Raw genomic sequence first — 14960 nt, forward strand, 5'->3', positions numbered from 1 at the left:
GTAATTGTTTTCTGGGCTGTCATAACAAAGTACCACAGACCACATGGTTTAAACAACATACATTTATTGTCTCACAGTTCTGGAGGCTCGAAATTCAAAATCAAGGTGTTGTGAAAATTGATTCCATCCAACTGATTCTGAGCAAAGGACATGTTTCAGGCCTCTCCTCGGCTTGTAGACGACCATCTTCTCTCTGTGTCTCTTTACATTGTCTTCTATGCATTTTTGTCTTCAAATTTCTCCTTTTTGTAATGGCTTCTGTTACATTGGTTTAAGGCAGGGGTGTCCAAACTGCGGCCCGAGGGCCAACTGCAGCCCACAATCCATTTTTAATTGGCCCGCAGCAAATTCCAAAAATATATTTAGTTTACCTAAATAAACCAGGTGAGGCAATACGTACTTCACCTCGAGTGAGTGGCCCAGCTGTTTGTGTATTTTCCCGCATATGGCCCTTGGTAAAAAACATTTAAAAAAGTTTGGACACCCTTGGTTTAAGGCCTACTCTATTGTAGCATTGATGTAAATTATGTTGGATCTGCCGGAAGTTTCTGGGTGTGAGCTAGGAGCCTGTCTCGTGAGACCGAAGAATGGACACACAGACCAGGGAGAGGCAAAGAGTTGTAAAGGAGGATAGGTCATTGAAAACAAAGGGTCAGAGCTCCCGAGAGGGAGGGCGTCTTGAAAGGGGGTGCCCAGTGACTGAGGCAAAAGTTCTTACTTTTATACCTTCCTTTGCCTGCTTGGGGAAGGGGGCTGGAGCCTTCTAATAGAATTCATCTATCAGGTTTGTCCTGTTTGCCCAACCTGAAGGGATTAACTAAGTAACCCTTTCCTATCTATCAGATCTGTTCCTTTGTCCAGCCAAAAGGGATTTGAGATTACCTATTAACCTCAAGGCGTATTCTCAAGTCTGTCCTGGAGTTAAGGAGACATTCCAGGACCTGGAGTTTCAGGATATGGCTGCTTTTTGTTTATTTCACCAGGGAAGCGCCCCAATATACTAACTAACCTGTCTCAGCATGACCTCACCTTAGCTTAAATAATTATATCTACAATGACCTTATTTCCAAATAGGGTCACGTTCTGGGAGTTTAGGACTACAGCTTATGAATGAGGGGGCATAACAATGTTTAACTCTAAGTTGTTTAGAAGAATATTCTTTACTTTCCAATAGGAATTTTTTTCTTGTCCTTTGTTTTTTGCCATTGCTTTTGTGATCCACAAATCATGTTTTCACAATCAATAAATGTAGTATGCATACAAATTCTTTTTTAGTATTGATTGAATTTTTTTATTTGCAATTTCTTTTTGAAAATCTGTTTTTATTTATATACTTTAAATTTCTGTTGTTTGATCTAGAAAAGTTCATGATTTTTCAATTGTTTTGATGAATTGTCAGAAAGTGAGTATTTTTGTTTTTCTAAAGTTAGGGTTTTCTAAGAAAAAACAAAACAAAACAGAATTGGGGTTAAAGGAGGAGCCTAGAAAGTTCATGGAAAATTGAATAGATAATTGGAAGCTCTCCCAAGGGATATAGAAACTTCCCTATTGTGTTTGCATTTCAAAGGGGATGAAACCCTGGGGCAATCATTTATATTCCAAGGATGGTGAACCACTAGGGGACAAGTATTTCTCTTTCTCAGGAAAGGTGAGAAATAGCAGTGTGTATATGTAATAAACTCCGAGATTCATAGGTTCAGGGTTCCTCCTCTTTAACACAAGAACTCTGCTTTTGTGTATGTATTTAAATTGCATTGTTCTATAAAAGGGAAGAATTAAGGCATGGAACACCAATGTATTGCTGTAAGTAAATAATAAAAATCTACCTTAATCTAAGAACTTCTTGCTCAGGATAATATAAATAAATATCAATTAAAAAACTTATTATGTTTTTTACCATGTATGTTCTATAAATACTACTTTGAAGGGAGATTTCTTAGAATAAAAATGAGATCAATTTGGTTTTTAATCAAAAACTAAAATACCATTTTCTTGGGTAAAAACCTAGGTGTTCTGAATATTCTTTTTCATCCTTTGTATACTTCCCTATGTTAAGCAGTTACCTTCTGACATATTTTAGTAAATTTAGTTTCTTTTTTTTTGTTTCATACTGTCCTCTGTTACTAACTCTACATATTTTTTTCATAAGTCTCTCAAGAGGCAATTATATGTTTTTTTTCTTTTGAATATTAAGTGCCAGTGTTTTAGATTCTGGTTTCACGAGGGAATCTATTTTTGTTTGTTTGTTATTGTTTTTAATGCATGTTTGAAACGTTGCAATGTTTTAGATGAAGAGCAAATCTTTAATAAATAGTCTTCTATAGTAGGCCAGGATAATACAACCATCTCAGGATCCAAACTGAAACCGGAGGCCAAACGAATCTGGGGCTCATGCTGCCTGCACTGCTCAGCCAATAGACCGACACAGGAGTTGGGTCATAGAATAAGTGTTTGTTATCAGAGCACCGGTGGTCTGAGAAGGCAGCGGGTTAACACCTCCAAAAGCTGCCTTAACATTCTCAGACTGGCTTGGGGTTTTTAAGGGAAAGTCTGGGCATTCCTCCAGAGGTTTTGGAGGTCCGCATGTAGCCTTTCCTCTGGCAATGTGATTTCTGGTAGAGTCAACAAACCAGGAACACTGATGGGAGTATCCTGGAAAAAATGTTAGACCACAGAGATTGTTATCAATAAGCCTAAGGGGTGGTAATCATAAGTTTCAGGGTACTTTTCTGAAACAGGGAACTGGGTGGGACAGGAGACATTCCAAGCCCAAGCCATAAGGGGATGATCTACGGTTAAGCTATAGGTCGAGGAAAGGTGAGGCCGGTGCCATTGCGAGGGGTCCCAACCACTCCCTGCTTCCAAACCACTAACAGTTTTGGCACTACTTTTAAGAAAAAGAGGAGCAAGGATAAAATACGTTACAACACTAAAACAACATGGGATAAACTCAGAGACAATGAAAGACTCCTTTCTTGAATGGGTACTTTCTTTGGAAAACTAAAAATTACCTACAGAAAAGGTATGAAGACATTTGGAATACTGCCTTTAGTTTAGAAGAGAGTTCCATCAAGGTTTCTGATTCTATATTGTCTAGAATAGCAGCTGGAGGCCTCAAAAGCTATTGATGAGATAGGTTAGTCAGCATGTTGCTAGGTAGACAGGAGGTCCCTGGTGAAATAAACCAAAAAAACAGCCATATCCTGAAACTCCAGGTCCTGGAATGTCTCCTTCACTCCAGAACAGGGACATGAGAACATGCCTTGAGGTTAATAAATTATCTCAAGTCACTTCTGGCCAGACAAAGGAACAAATCTGATAGATAGAAATGGGTCATTTCATTAATCCCTTCAGGACAGGCAAACAGGACAAACCTAATAGATGAATTCAATTAGAAGGCCCCAGCCCCCTTCCCCAAGCAGGCAAGGGAAGGTATAAAAGTAAGAGCTTTTGCCTCAGTCAGTGGGCAACCCCATTCGGGACACCCTCCCGCTTGGGAGCTGCAACCTCTTCTCCTGCCTCTAATAAACTATCCTCCCTTACAACTCTTTGCCTCTCCCTGGTCCGTGTGTCCATTCTTCAGCTTCACGCGATCCCGGCCCACACCCAGAAACTATCGGCAGATCCAACATCATTTACATCATTTGGGGACTCACAGAAAAGTATTCCTACTTCATTGATAGCAGACTTTCTAAAGAACTGGATATACTTTTGATGAGAATGGGATGTCTTCGGAGGCTAAAAGATTGAATGTGACTTCTAGGTGAGTTGGTTGTAGTTTTAAACAGAAAATTAACTATATTACCTACAGTAAATAAGAATTCATGAAAATTAGTGAAATAGGAAGCCATATATATATATATATATATATATATATATATATATATATATATATGTATTTGCCTAAGGATTTACTTGCTTGAGTTATTGAATATTGAAGCATGGAGGCATGCTAAAGCAAACTTGGTTAATATATATAACTAGGAATTTGATTTTATATTGCCAAAATTAGAAATTTTAGGTTGAGTGAGTAGACTGAGATGGAAAAGAGTATAGTGTTTTGAAACGACATGCAATGTAATCTCAGGTTTTTGAAATGAAATACAATCCAGCCTCTGCCACTTACTTGTTCTGTGACCTTGAACAAATCATTCAACCTTCCTAAACCTGAGTTAATTCATCTTTAAAATGGGAACAAAATCTATATTTGCTTCAAGACATTTGTTATGTTTAAATTTAGTAATGCATGTAAATTATTTAGCCTAGTGCCTGGTACTTACTAAATGTTCAATTAATTAGCTATTATTACCAATCCGAAACTGGAAAATAAGTTATTTTAAAGATATAAATGTCCTCTGTGTTTTACTCCATAAATCTTTGTCGTGGGCCAGGCATTGTTATAGGTGTTTGAGAGAAAGTGGTAAGCAAGACAGACAGAATCCCTGCCTTCAGGGAATTTGCTATGTATTAGTGGATATGAGGGTACTGGGTATAAGGAAATAGACAATAAACACATAAACTAATATGAAATGAAGTAAAATAATTTATGTTATAAAAAAATACAATTGGGTAAAGAAGTAGAAACGGACTGTCTTAAGGTTATAAGGTCTGTTTTAAGAGGTGACATTTTAATTGAACATTGTAAAGAGAAGCAACAGCGTATATAAAGTAAGATGCTAATAAGGTGTAACATGAGGTTATTTATTTGGGAATTTTCTTGTTTCTTGAGATAGGCCTGTAATGAGATAAATTTCCCTCTTAAAACTGCTTTCGCTGCATCCCAAAAATTTTGGTAGGATGTATTTTCATTGTCATTTGTTTCTATGTATCTTTTGATCTCTCCTCTAATTTCTTCTTTGACCCAGTCCTTCTTTAAAAGTATGTTGTTTAGTCTCCATGTATTTGTGTTTTTTCCCGCTTTCTTTTTACAGTTGATATCCAATTTCAAAGCCTTGTGATCAGAGAATATGCATGGTATGATTTCAATCTTTTTAAATTTGTTGAGACTGATTTTATGTCCCAATATATGGTCTATCCTTGAGAATGTTCCATGTACACTAGAAAAGAATGTGTAGTCTGATGTTTTAGGATGAAGTGCTCTATAAATGTCAATTATGTCCATTTCATCTAATGTGTCATTTAGGGCTACTATTTCGTTATTTATTTTCTGTTTGGATGATCTATCCATAGCTGTCAATGATGTATTTAAGTCCCCTAGTATAATTGTGTTTTGGTCAATTTCTCCCTTTAGTTCTGTTAGTAGTTGCTTGGTGTATTTCGGTGCTCCCTGACTAGGGGCATAAATATTGATGACTGTTATGTCTTCTTGTTTTACAGTCCCCTTCACCATTATGAAATGTCCATCTTTGTCTCTTGTTATCTTTTTCACCTTGAAGTCTGTTTCATCTGATATCATTATGGCTACACCTGATTTTCTCTGGGCACCATTTGCTTGGAGTGTCAATTTCCACCCTTTCACTTTGAGTCTATGCTTGTCCTTGTAGCTGAGATGTGTCTCTTGGAGACAGCATATGGTTGGGTTTAGTTTTTTGATCCAATCTGCTACTCTGTGCCTTTTTATTGGTGAGTTCAGTCCATTTACATTTAGGGTGATTATTGATATGTGAGGATTTCCTGTCATTCTATCTTTAGTTTTCTGGTAAGGCTGTGTCTCCATTGTTTCTTTGCCTTTTTGTTGTTGTCTATTATTTCTGTGTGGTGGTATTCTGTGATGTTTCCCTCTGTTTCTTCTTTTATTTCAGTATATATTTCAGTTCTGGATTTTTTTTGAGTAGTTACCCTTAAGTTTATGTAAAAGTAAGTTTGATATTTAGAGTATTCCATTTTCTTCAGCACGCTTACTTTCTCCATTCCCATATTCCGGTTCAGGCCTTTATTCTCCCCCTTTTTGAGTTTTGGTTGCCACAAATTGTCCCTGTTGATGGTGGTCGAATAGCCTCCTTTAGTATTTCTTGTAGTGCAGGTCGTGTATTAGAAAATTCCCTCAACTTCTGTATGTCTGGAAAGGTCTTTATTCCTCCTTCATATCTAAAGGATATCTTTGCTGGATATATTATTCTTGGCTCATGATTTCTCTCTTTCAATAGTTTGAATATTTGGTTCCACTCCCTCCTGGCTTGTAGAGTTTCTGCTGAAAAATCTGATGATAATCTAATGGGCTTTCCTTTGTAAGTTACCGTCTTCTTTTCCCTGGCTGCCTTGAGGATTCTTTCTTTGTCGTTGATTTTAGACAGCTTCAGTACAATGTGCCTTGGAGAAGGCCTGTTGGGATTGAGGTAACTAGGTGTTCTATTCGCTTCTTGGATTCGAGGGTCCAGTTCTGTCCACAAATTTGGGAAGTTCTCATCGACGATTTGTTTGAATATATTCTCTGTTCCCTTCTCTCTTTCTTCTCCTTCTGGTATGCCCATTATTCTTATATTGCTCTTTCTGATGGAGTCAGAAAGTTCTTGTAGAGTTCTTTCATTTCTTTTAAGTCTCAAGTCTCTTTCTTCTTCTATCTGTGTCATTTCCAGGTTTCTATCTTCGATGTCACTGATTCTTTCCTCCATCTGGTCAACTCTACTACCTAAGCTGGTTATTTCATTCTTAATTTCTTCTATTGAGTTCTTAATCTCCAGAAATTCTATTTGGTTCTTTTTTAAAATTTCAATCTCTTTCGTAAAATGCTCATACTGTTCTTTAATTGAGTTTCTGAGTTCATTTAACTGCCTATCTGTGTTTTCTTGTATCTCGTTGAGTTTTTTCAGAACTGCAGCCTTGAATTCTCTGTCATTTAAGTCACATATTTCTGTATATTTAAGTGCCTTTTCTGGAGATTTTTCACTTTCTTTCTGAGCTATCTTGTTGCCTTGGTTACTCATGGCGATTACTGGTTTACTATTTCTCTTCCTAGACATCTACAGGAGTGACTTCTGCAACAAGTTGATAGGAAGAGGTCTTTCTTTTGTTCAGCAGCTCTGTTTACTCCTGCAGGGATCCGCCCAGATAGGTGGGGCCAGGGGCGGGGTGAGCTGTGAGAGGTGGCCCAGAGCAATGGCAGCGACCACCACCACAGCCGGTCCTGCTTCCACAGCTCTCTTCCCTTTGCCGGAACTAGTTGGGCTGTGGATTTGTGTTTGTGGGCCACAGTTCTCAAATATAGCAAATTTTCTGTTGTTTTGATCTGACACTGCTACTGTTTCGCTTCTAGCACCGGGCAGGTGGGGGCGGGGCGAGCTCTGGGAGGGGTGGGAGGGGGCGGCTAGTCTCAGTGCCTAAGGCTCCGTTCTCTGCTCGGCAGTGCGGGCTTAAACCACCGTTTTCAGCCTTTTTCCCTCAGTCTTTTCTCCGAGGTCTCTGCCGTGAGCGTTGGGTTCAGCTGTGTTATATGCTGTCCCCTCTGCCCTGTGGAGCCCTGGCGGAGCCCTAGCAGTCCGATCTCCCGCAGCTGCGGTAGTTCCGGGAAGCAGCGAGCTCGGCGCACTGAGCTGGGTCTGAGTCCTGCACCCCCGGAGCTGCGTCTCCGCGCACTTCTCACTTTCCTCCTCCCCCCGCTCGCGCGCGCGAATCTCCCACCTGTAGGTGATTTCAGTCGGTAGTGGGCCTCTTCGTCTTGCCTGTCTGCTGTGCAGGGAGTCCTTTGTGGAGTTTTTGTTGTTCGATTCTTTGTAAATTCCAGGGGAGCTTTACAGAGGCTCACCTCACTCCGCCATTTTTCCGGAACTCTCTTCAAGATGCTAATAAGCTTGTTGTCTTCAAGAGCCAGAAAGAACGCCAGTTACATAGAGCAGAGTTCTGTGGAAGATGAAGGAATCATGAAAGTTATATGGAGACCGATAGGCAGGAATGTGACATAGAAAATATTGGACACCATAGATAAGGAATTTGGAATTGTTTGATCTCTTAATTGAAGACAGTGGCAAGTTTTAAGCAAGAAAGTGACATGACCTGGTTTACATTTTACTAAGATCTTTCTGGCTACAATGTGGGGGATGGGTTTAAGAGAGCAAGGGTTAAAGCCAGTAGAGCAATCAGATTATTGAAATAGTTTCCATGGCGGCTGAAGCTGATGTCAACTAGGATTTTACATGGAAGATGCTAGAAAACTCAGGGGTCTGGAATATATCTTTCATTTAAATGCAATAGTATTAATCAGATAGCAGGTGTGAGCTAAAGAGAAAAATGATAATGACCTTACAGTTCTGTCTTTCTGTCTAAGCAAACTAAGAGATGGACTCATGTTTTCTTTCTTGACTAAATAGGATAACCTGTAGACTGTAAATTAAGGATATAGCAATGTGCAAACAGAAACAACAAAAGTCCAAAATGAAACAAGAAGTAACTAACCAGAGTATTATGAAATTAACATTTTAATGCAGAAACTCTGTATTCTAAGAAACCATTGAAATGTTTGGTTTGATGACTTGTCTTACTAGTTTCAGTGACTTTCTTCAGTGAATGCATCTTTATTTATTGGCATTCTAGACAACATTTCTGTCTCCTCTTGAAAAATGAAGAGGATAAATGATAGTTTTGTTTATCTACCCTGTTCGAAATATTTGCCTTAGTTATCTGTGCAACATGTGAAAAATTGTTCAAAGTGTGGTGAAAAATGTGAGGCAAAATATAACTTTATAGTATTGTATTTTAGAGATTATTATAAAACCTGTCATCCTACTATTTGATAATGTTTTATTGTTGCCAGAAAATGGTTCTTGGTGTCGCTGCAGGAAAGAATTCAAGGATGCATCGAATAAGCCAAGCGAGTGGTAACTTTATTGAAACAAAGAGGACATAGTACACTCCCAAGGTCTGTGGCTGGACGGGAGAAGAGCAGCTGTTCCAAAGAACAAAGAAGCCAAGAATTTATTATTTCCAAAATGAGGGCCCTGGGATATTTAAGTTTTAGGGGCAGCCTTCTAGATGTTCCCAGGCAGTGCCTTGCTGACCATTCTTTCCCATTGGGAGGTGGGATTCTCTTGTCTTTATTTGGCTCTAGTCAGAACTGTCCTGGTGACACAGGGGGTGGAGATTTTGCTAAGCCACAACGCTAATAATATTATAATCTATTATAATTAGCTAAAGTTCACCTTGAGGGGCAAGATGACATCTACTCTTGGCCACCGAAATCCAGTTCTGGCTGGACCAGTAGCTGCACTTTTCTTAAGAATGATCTCATCTTCTTTCTCCTTTGTCTCTCCTCACCTCCTCCTTCCCTTCCTTCCCCCTTGTTCCCTGTGGCCCTATTCTTTTTGCCTTCAGTACAATTATCACCTCTTGTGAGCTTTTTCATTATTAGAAAAATTTAAAAAAATACCCTCCCTGTCCACCATTAAAAACAAACAAACAAACAAACAAACTTAACTAAGTTTCCTCAATTTAAATAGAAAATCTGTTTTTAAAAAAAGGCAGAAACTACAAAGTGCCATATTCTCTTTGATTGGAGTCAGAGATACGCGGCAGAATTCAGAGTGATTTGAAGCATGAGAGGAACTCAACTCACCATTGCTGGTTGGGTGACCACACAGAAAGCAAGGGAAGGAATGTGGGCAAACTCTCAGAACAAGACTGCCCACTCACCCACCCCACCATCCCGGGCTCACAGCTGGCAAGGACACAAGGCCTCAGTCACATAAACAGAAATAACTGAATCCAGAGAACACTTTGAATGAGCTTAGAGGTGGATATATCCTCAGAGCCTTCAGCAAGTAATGCCGCCATGCTGACACCTTGATTTGGGCCCTGTGAGACTTTAAACGGAAGACAGTTAAATTACATTATACTTAGATTTCTGATGTACAGAATTGTGAGATAATACATGAGTGTTGATTTAAGCTGCTAAGTTTGTGGCAATTTGTTATTGTTGACTGGAAAAACAGAATTGACTAGGTATTGTATCACCAAAAAGATTTATTCAGGAAAAAGAAAGGATTATAATCTTATTATTGCAGACATGGGGAGCCTGTGTGTACATTGAACCTGGACAAAGATGGAGGAGGAATTTATGGAGGGGAAGAGGAAGTTAAGGGGATGGGCTGTTATAATCATAGAGCTTTGTTGTAAATACAACAGAGTTCTTCCTGTAGGGCTCTCTTAATGACATAGAGTGGGAGAACTTTTCCCATAAGCCTTAGCTCCTCCCCCAGACCCTCTTATAATTATGTCCAGGTTAAAGTCTCTGTCATAATTTTATCATTATATAGCAACAGAAAAGTAATACAATGGGTGGACAGGTGTGGTAAAGAGTAAGATACAAAAGAAAAAAGACAATATTTTAAAAGATACTGGTTTATATAAAATAACTGTCCATAATGTACCCTATTGATTATGTGAAATGATCTGCCTTCACTTTGATTTTAAAAGGGATAAGTTTGAAGTGAAGAAAAACCATTTTTCAGGAAGGATTATGTTTTATTTCAAGATAGATCTGGTTTAATTCCAGAGTAATTTTCATTTCGAAAGTTTAATTATCTTTTCTAGCTATACCATTTCATTAAACAAAGCTAAAAACTAGTAAAACTAAAAGATTCTTAATTTATTAGTAAGAAACCAAAGAAACATTGGAAATTGTTTTATTGATCTTTGAAGATTATAGGATTTTTACCTGAACAAATAGAAGAGGTTTATGGAATACTCATGTCAGCTACATTACTCTGTATGACCCTGGGCAAGTCATTGAATCTCTTATTGACATATCTTCCTTATCTGTTGGTGTGAATATTAATGGAACCTACCTTAGAAAATTGTAAGGTTTAAATGAGTACAGAAACAGGCGTTAGAATTACACTCATAAGAGCAAAGTTTTGCATTGTTTTGTTTTATTTATTAGCATTTTTGTATGAAACATGGAATATGAGATATAAATGTAGAGCTACAGATGCTTCTCTATAACCTACCTGCATGAGCAAACTCACTTGTTTGATTCTTTATAGCTACTATTCAAGATAAATGACCTGTCTTTCCTGTCCTCTTCAGCCATACCATTAGCCCAGTGTTCTGAGACATCCTTATTGTCTCCATTTCCCATTGTTATGATAAATTATTAACCCTCACAAGCTGTTGTGTTGCAAGGCAACCAACATATGTCCATAAATAAAAGTATTGTATTCCCTAGTTCTATTGCAATACAGGAGAATTAACAGAAGTGTTCTTGAATACCCTTCTCTTAATTCTGAGTATCTATTCTAAAATATTCACACTGTTTGCCAGCTACATGCTTTCCTTGTAGCCTTGAAATATTTTTCTTAACCTTGAGCATTCTCTACCTTGCATTTTTTTTTTTTTTTGCTAGAGTAAGAGCTTTTTGTCTTTCTTAAGGCGGCTCATGATTGGCTTGAACTTCCAGCCTCTGTTCTAATGCCGTCAGATCTATTATTAGCCTTGTAATGATCTTTCCCTATCAGAGGAGACAGGACTTGGACTAACTGATCCTTTTATCTAAGAATGAATTTACTAATGGAGAAAATGGGAAGACAAAGAGGTCTGATGTTATCAATATCATTGTCTATTTGAAGAGATACCACCTAAGTTAAATGCCTTCCCCATGTGACTCAAAGGTAAAGAGCTGTCTCAGGAAGTTCTATATAACACCAAGAAATTTCTGCTCAAAGCACTAAATGCATTTCCTTCTGACAAAGAGGGAAAGTTGCAACAATTGTCCCCAGTACCCACAGACTATTACCATCCACATCTCTGTGATTGAACAACTAGGTTTGACTTGCTAAGGGAGTGCTAAATGACCAGTTTTATGCAGATACCCTTCCTACTACTTCCCAGAAAGGCAATGTGTAACCTCAGTTACTGCAAACAATATTCTGGGTCTCTATACAGCGAGTTAGATTGCATACAATGGTGAGTTTAAATTACAGTTATGGTTCATTAAAGTGCGCTCTAGTACTCAATTAAATCAATTTAGCTCCCTAAACAGATACCATTTATGATGTATACGTTTTCTTTTAACTTTTCAGCCCTACAGCTTTCTTAGGGAATTAAGCAAAGGTATTCTTTAAGCTTAGTATTGAGTTTCTCAGCTAGTGGTAACTGGGCTACTACTTACCAGAATAATATCACCAGACTCTTTGCAGCAAATGCCTCATTACTTTTGATAACTTTGTCCTTGCGATAACTGTTTTGACCGCATTAGTTACCTATGTTCCTGGTTTCTTGCCTAAGACCAAGCAAAAGTAAATATTAGTGTCTGAGTGATGCAGATGACTAATTGCTTCCTTCTTATGTCATAAACCCCTTCTTCCTGAACTGCTAGAACTACCCCGTACCCAGCCAGTTTCGGCTGAGCAGGTGGCCACTCAGCTCAGATTGTTTTCCAGGCTGTCTTGCATCCAGGCGTGCTTGACCGGATTCAGCCACAGATCAATAGCTTTTGGCTGAACCAAAAGCAAGGTGACCATTTCTAGGTTTTAGCCTTAAGATACTGGTATGTGTTCTTCCACCTCTTTCCTCTTTGTGCAGGTCAGAATAAAGATGGGGCAGCATCCACACTTCAAGTAAGGTCATACCTGGCATGGCAAAGTATAAAATGAAGGAATCTGAGTTTCTGAATGACAGCAATAAAGAGAGTGTCCCCAAGAGCATGGACCCAGCCTTGCGACTATTTGTGAGGAATAAATAAATTTCTATCTTAAAGCAATTGTATTGGGGGGTATGTTTGTTATAGCAACTTACAATTCACCTTCACCTGTATAGTCTGTTGCCCAATTGCTACTTTGAATAACTTCAGTACTTGATTTGGAGATAGTATGTAATGATTAGCTAACATAATACTGGACTGAGATACAGGAGACTAAGACCCAAGTTCAGTTCTGAAACCAGTGTGAACTTGAGCTAATTATTTAGTTTATCTTATTCTTTTTTTTTTTTTTTTTTTTTTTAAGTGAAAATACAGATTTAGTTGCCGCCAATCCTCAAAGTTAGGTTTTCTCCCCGTTAGCATATAAACAAATGGTGGTAAGCTTTACAAGGAATTGCACGTACTGAGAATTTTTCTCTAAGCTTAACCAGTTTAAAAAAAAAATCCTTATTAACTACTGGAAAGAATCCAGTTTTGCTATTAAAGTAGGTATTTTTCCTTTTGTTCTTAAGCGATTCCTTGTAAAAGTACTTGATCAAAGAACCATTGACAGGTACATTCCACATTAACATGTTTCAACACTACTTAGAACTCATAATCTAGTGAACGTTATCTGTAGTTTCAACCCAGAAGAATGTAAAACTATATTCTATCGAGAACCTACCGAAAACAAAACAAAACAAAAAATTTACCACAACAAAATCAATGAATCCTGAATCAGAAGATCTCAATTACCTTTTACTAAGTACTTAGTCTCCATGGAATAAAACTCAGAAAAGGAGAGTCAATTTTAGACCCATTCCATAGGACTTTACCTTCTGAAGTCCCAAAACTATAACACTATTTCACTTGTAGGTAGGTTCCACAGAAAATAGGTTCCACTGAGTCAAAGTAAAACAAACTCAGTGCATGTGAAGTAAAAAGGTGTATATTCTACATGTAGTCATAAAAGAAATACTTTAGTTCAAAAATTAAAAGCCTGATCTAAGATTGGAATTCTTCTGAGACTGCTTAGCAATAATTTCAGCTGTGTCACTATCATGAATATATGAACTATTAAAACTTAACTTGATATAGTCAACAGACAACTGTCCTACGTTTAACTTTTTAAAAAACTGACATAAACAAACAAAAGCTGTACAAAAAAATACCCCAAATTATATGTCATTTTCAAACAGTAATCTTGAGAGATATTATCGCCTAGGACCCCCTCTTCCTCTTCCTCGGCCTCGGCCTCTTCCTGCAACAGCTTCCCTTTTCTTAGATTTCACCTTTGGCTCAACATCCACCAGTAGCGTATCCAGAGGTAAGCTGTCTGGCAGAATAAAATATCGAATGTTATTTCCTCGAATACTCAGTGTTTCCAGTTGTACAGGTTCTCGGTTCTTCAGGGTCATTTTCACAGCTTTAAGATGTGTATTCATGCTGACGTCTACACCTGTGATTGTTCCATGGACCTGTGTTCCATTCTTTAATTCAATGGTTACGGTTTCGTGACTCAATTTCATCAAAAATCTCACGAGCTTCATCCTAGCGGCGCCCTCACGCTCTCGGTCCGAAGCGTGCACAAAACCCAACAACGAAGGCCCCACGGACTGGAGTATGAATGGCCGGAAACGCCTACTCCTGGATCTCCGACGTAAAGGGCGCGCAGTTTATCTTATTCTTGACATTTATCACTGACAAATAATATCCTGAGCACTTATTTGTTTGTGGGTTTATTGTCAGTTTCTCTCCCAGAATATAAACTGCACAGAATTAATTTTAAAAGTTTTAAACCAAATCACTTATCTCTGTCACATAGACTAGGCCTTGACATAGAGTACAGATGCGATAAATTTTTGTTGAATTAATCTATTGAACTTTTCTGATCTTCTATGTAAAATATAAAAATTGGATAAATTAATCTCTAAGGACATTTCCAAGTCAAACATTTTATAACACTTAGTTTTAATAAAAATATAGAAATTATGCCACTCATAAGGCCTTATTAGTATCAAAATAAGTTATAATTTACATTAACATTCAGCAATTAGCTAATATATAATAGGTACTCAACTAAACCATAGGAATAAAGAGGCTTTGGGGAAATAATAGTGTTGGGGTTAAGGGGATGGATGTAGTTCAGGAAGGGTGGTGATACCCTGCAAAATAATTACCCCATGCAGCGGCCCCTGCAACTAAGCTTGAACATGGCACCTTGAGCTGAGCTGCCGCTAAGCTCCCGGATGACTCGGTTGGAGCGTGTCCTCTCAACCACAAGGTTGCCAGTTCCAAGGGATGGTGGGCTGCGCCCCCTGCAACTAGCAACGGCAACTGGACCTGGAGCTGAGCTGCGCCCTCCACAACTAAGACTGAAAGGACAACAACT

The 14960-nt window shown here is 38.3% G+C and overlaps 1 protein-coding gene across 1 annotated transcript; it reads right to left on the reverse strand.

Annotated features, from left to right (window-relative positions):
• Window positions 1-13314: 13314 nt before the first annotated feature.
• LOC141571684 (small nuclear ribonucleoprotein Sm D1-like) lies at window positions 13315-14236 on the reverse strand. The gene has a single exon (XM_074333295.2). The coding sequence runs from the start codon at window positions 14116-14118 to the stop codon at window positions 13783-13785; it is 336 nt and encodes a 111-aa protein (XP_074189396.2). The 5' UTR covers window positions 14119-14236; the 3' UTR covers window positions 13315-13782.
• Window positions 14237-14960: the final 724 nt, after the last annotated feature.

The sequence above is a fragment of the Rhinolophus sinicus genome, chromosome 17 (genome assembly GCF_057876585.1).
Source record: "Rhinolophus sinicus isolate RSI-liver-muscle chromosome 17, RSI-T2T, whole genome shotgun sequence".
NCBI classification, from domain to species: Eukaryota; Metazoa; Chordata; class Mammalia; order Chiroptera; family Rhinolophidae; genus Rhinolophus; species Rhinolophus sinicus.

Coding starts and splice junctions, on each gene's coding strand:
- LOC141571684 (XM_074333295.2), bottom strand. CDS start 14,118: ATGAAGCTCGTGAGATTTTTGATGAAATTGAGTCACGAAACCGTAACC.